The sequence below is a fragment of the Tachysurus vachellii genome, chromosome 19 (genome assembly GCF_030014155.1).
Source record: "Tachysurus vachellii isolate PV-2020 chromosome 19, HZAU_Pvac_v1, whole genome shotgun sequence".
NCBI classification, from domain to species: Eukaryota; Metazoa; Chordata; class Actinopteri; order Siluriformes; family Bagridae; genus Tachysurus; species Tachysurus vachellii.
In genome coordinates, this window is record NC_083478.1 from 3548139 (window position 1) to 3552611 (window position 4473).

At 41.0% G+C, this 4473-nt stretch overlaps 1 protein-coding gene across 1 annotated transcript; it reads right to left on the minus strand.

The window, feature by feature from the left end:
- Positions 1–245: 245 nt before the first annotated feature.
- On the minus strand, positions 246–4253 carry fam110c (family with sequence similarity 110 member C). The gene is made up of 2 exons (XM_060894874.1): positions 3382–4253; positions 246–2868 (listed from the first exon to the last, which is right to left on the minus strand). Exons 1-2 carry the CDS (start codon positions 4115–4117, stop codon positions 2663–2665), a joined length of 942 nt encoding a protein of 313 aa, XP_060750857.1. The 5' UTR covers positions 4118–4253; the 3' UTR covers positions 246–2662.
- Positions 4254–4473: the final 220 nt, after the last annotated feature.

Here is a 4473-nt window from a genome sequence, read left to right on the forward strand (position 1 = left end):
ATCTTATGAGCTCTTTTAAGGGTTAAGATGCTTTTCTAGGATCTTCTCTTTAAAATTTAGGGGAAACGCCCAGATTTCTCAGAATTTTCTTAGAATTTCATCACTAAGAGCAACTCTACACTGAGAATTTTTATAAATACAGGCCCGGGTCATTAATGTAATTATTCAGTTTGCTAATCATGTAGCAGAAGCGAAGTAATGTCACACAGATCCAGATCAAGAGTTTTACTTAATGTTCTGCCCAAACATTTATTCTGATGTTACTGCATGAAATATTGTTTAAACATTCAGTATTCACACACAGTATTTACATACAGTATTTACTCTGGTCAGTCGGCACTGTTTCTGTTTACTGTCCCTTGTGTATTGTATTTTTTTGTACTTTTTCTATTTCTTTTTCTTGTAACTTTTTGTCTGCACTGTCTTTGTCCTGAACTGTCTTTTGTCCTGCACTGTCTTGTCTATCTTGTTCTGCACTGTTTGCACCAGGTTGCTCAGTCGCACTTTATGTGGCTAAGACTACTTACAAGTCCTTAGCCATGTATTTGTTTTTATGTAGCACCAAAATCCTGGAGAAATGTTGTCTCATTTCGCTATGTACTGCAACAGCTATATATGGTTGAAATGACAATAAAAAGCTTCTTGACTCTTGACTCTTGACTTGAAACATCACTCTGTCTAAATGGTTTTAAACACTGCATGGTTATTGTTGCCAGTTTGAGTAATTCAGGCTGATTTTCCTGGGATTTTTATACTCTAGAGTGGTGCGAAAAACAAAAAACACCCACTAAGCAGCAGTTCACACAGAAAACGTGTCCGAAGTAAATATTTAAGTGCTAATTTCCTTGCAATACAAATATATATACAAATATATCAATTATAATATTACAATAAATTCAAAGAATATATAGTATGAAAAGACATCTAGCAGCTACCAAACATTTTAGTAGAAAAATAAAGCAAGAAGAAGAAGGTCTATATGGAAGGAGTCTCCAGTTTCAGTGCTTTCTGTAACAGTCAGTGGCACAAAAAAGTCTTCATGACAGACAATTTGCTTCGTGCTTCATGGTTTCTTCGTAACATGTAAAATTTAAAATTATTTTCTTATGCCAACAGATTGATGCTATTGAAAAAATGTTTTTTTAGCTGTTATAGCAGTGATAACAGGAAATAGCTTGTCTTGTGGACGCTCCACACTATTAAATGTGGCTTTACAAAGAGAAAACGTATATACGAAGATATTTCATTCATTAATTCATTAACAATGTGAGCTGCTGTAGCATAAGTGACAAATGACTGCGGAATAAAACGTTATAGGAAAATAATCTATAAGGATTTTTTTTTTCTATTGATATATAGTAGTATTTCAAGCTATGGTTGCTGTCAGGTTAAACAGCATGGTCTCAGAATTTTGCCACACAGGAAGGAAGTCCGAATGTTCATGAACAGGAAGTAACACACATACACTAACACACACACATCTATAAATATATACACGGATCTATATACTAGTCTATTGTTCCTGTACAGTTACACCCTTACTCAATATAGTAAAAATACTACAATACTGTTGTGATAAATTAAGACATTTGTGAATCCATGGTCCCTTAAAGATACAACAGTGGGGAAAAATGGACGTACAAGGAACTGTGAGTTACAATGAGAGTAGATCTTCAAATTACAGACGAAAGGTGTCAGAAAACAGATATCTCTATAACAACATATCAAACATCTGTGGTTTAGATTTCAGCCAGAGTGTGAATAAAAATCGCAGATTCACAGATGTGGAAGGTTCTAAAGACTTTTACATGATGCTCAGGATGTGCAAGTTGTTATGATGTCATTTCCCACCCCACGTTTGGGAAAAAAAACATGTAAAGCTGTATGAAAGTGTGTATTATGTTTGCTCTGTTACTTTAACTGCCCGTTTACTGTTACAGACCTAAGTGGTTGTTGGTGTTCTACCATAGAGAACGTCAAGCATTTAAGGCATCTTTTTGGATTGATATTAGACACAGCAACAACCACGGACGATAGAAGGTAGCTTAGCAACAAGCTAGAATGGCTAAAATGAGTGATAATGCTAACGTTGATGATTGCCTTCTTAAACCAGTGGCTAGTTTGTCCAATGTTATCGATTTAACTAAGTTCTGTGTCTGTATACAGTTTAAACCGAGCTAAAGCCATTATAATGTTTACAGTGTGAGCGGCAATGTTTATTTGATGGGACTTTATGAACCAGGAAAGATGGCGGTAGGGAACCGGTATTTAAAAAGACGAGGCCAATTTGTTGAGTCGAAATTGCAAACTAAAGTGATATTTTCTGTGGGTTTTACTGGTTGTATGCAGGAATTACAGGTTGTAATTTCACTTAGAATGCAGTCAAACTTGTGAATTGACACAACTTGGAGTTTTGAGGACATACAAAACATCTGGTCATGGTTGATTGCACTGTTACTCATATATGCTGTTAGCATGAAGACGTCTTAACGCTTTAGCACTGAGGTTTTTGATCGGCTAAATCGCTTCGTTGTCGCTAAAGTAAAATTGGAATACTTCTAAGATGGAGATGAAGACTCTATGACACGTCTCGATTTCTTCATGCGGTAAACACGTCGCTGTTGCATTAGCACCAAGTTCCGAGGTGCTCAGGATTCGGTCACTAATCCAGATCTCGCAACGTTTTCCCAGACTGACTTGCGTTTCTGCAGCTGTACAGCCATTTGATCACTCGGGCGTTGCGCTCTATGACGGATGAACCTTGTTGTCGAGTCTCTTTCACTTCTTCCTCTTGAAGCCCATCGATGTCACCGCTGGTGTGTGAAATCTCCCCGTCCGACGTAGCCACGCTTACGCTCCGAATCTTTGCTGCGACACATCACAAAACAATGTTACCCTGTTACAGATATACACATCTGTACACATCTGTCTTTGTCCTTCAGTCTCTAGGTTCCTATTTCACTCTACGTCTGTCTGTTTGTCCCTGTATTCCTCTGTCTCTCTTTGTGTCTCCTTCCTTCTCACTATATCTGTCGCTCATCTCTGTTCCTATAATATTATTTTACTTTCTGTGTAACTTTCTGCTCTGTCTTCATCAGGCCCAATGCCAGAGTATTAGTGAGGATTATGTGAACTCTTAACAAAGCAATGTGAAATTTTTGACTTAAATGAGGCTGAAACTCAGTGTCATGTCAATCCAGAGCAACATCCACTGGGCCGGAGTCCTGTATACAGTATAAACTACCCTGGTTAAAACCTGCAGGATAAACCTGGGTCCGTTTGTTTATTTATTTATTTATTTATTTATTTATTGGTTTATTTATAAAAAAAAAAAATAAAAAATTCATCTCTATGTGATGAACATCTGGTGTGAATCCCTACCATAAGCAAGGGCATGGTCATCCGAGCACGAGGAGAAGTTTTCTTTGCCCAGAGACTCCACGACGTCGCTCTCGAGGCCGCAGTATTTAAAAAACGTGTCGAAATCGGCAAAGTTTTTGGAGAAGCGCGAGCTGATGTCGGAGTGCGAACGTGACACCGTTTTCCTCGCGCGCTCCGACTCGGACCCTCCTGCTTCAACGGCTCTCCTCGCCACGTTTACGCGCCGCGGCACCGGGCCGTCACCGGTGTCTTTATCTCTGTCCTCGTGCTTCACATGAGCTTGATCCGAGCCTGATGAACTGTCGTTGTCCTGAGCCGCTGAGACCGGAGCGCCCGCGCTGGTTCTCTCTCTCAGTGATCTGAGCAATGTCGGTTTGCGTCGGTAGTTCGCTCCCGGTAAACCTCTCTGCAGGTCGCACTTCTGTCTGTATAGTAAAATAGAGTCCGGTCGTTTCTTAGAGCTGTTTCGCTTCACGGTATTTTCTTCCTGTTCGTCACTTTTAGGTCTAACGGGAGCCGGTGCACTAACGGGAGCCGGTGCACACCGGTCGGTGCACCCGGTGCCACCCGGGGAACCGGGGCCGGTTTCCGTCACCTGAGGGCTCTTGACATAGTTAGGCTTAGTGGCCGCGAGCCTCTCGGTTGCGCTCGCGCGCGCTTTTCCCTCGCGCTCGAGCTCCATCTGCTTCCTTAAGTAACTGGGCCCCTTCTCCAAAATCCGTGATGCGCCTAGCATTGTGCAGATCTCACCTCAGGGTCTGTCTCACACACCCGGTTATAACATAACAGACTAAAACCGATTCGGTCTCTCGGTCGGTAACAGATACCTGGAATTTGAACTGGGAGAGTCGGTCCTGTTATAACACGTTACAGCTCTGCACTGAGCACGCGCTGTTCCCGCACACACCTTTACCTGGGATGTTTTTTTTTACACATTACTGTATAAACATTGAGTAATGAGTGGAGGAGGAGGAGGAGGAGGAGAAAGAGGAATGTTGTAAGGGTTAGAGTGTGTCAACAGAGTGTGGAAATCAGTGGCAGAAATTAGCTTTACTCTCTAACTCCAAGTGTCTCTGTACCTAATATTTAATA

What these genes read in the sequence shown, in the direction of transcription:
- fam110c (XM_060894874.1), bottom strand. Translation starts at nt 4,117, where the DNA reads ATGCTAGGCGCATCACGGATTTTGGAGAAGGGGCCCAGTTACTTAAGG. An exon ending in TGACCATGCCCTTGCTTATG is followed by an intron (nt 2,869 to 3,381) that starts GTAGGGATTCAC and finishes GATGTGTCGCAG; the next exon opens with CAAAGATTCGGAGCGTAAGC.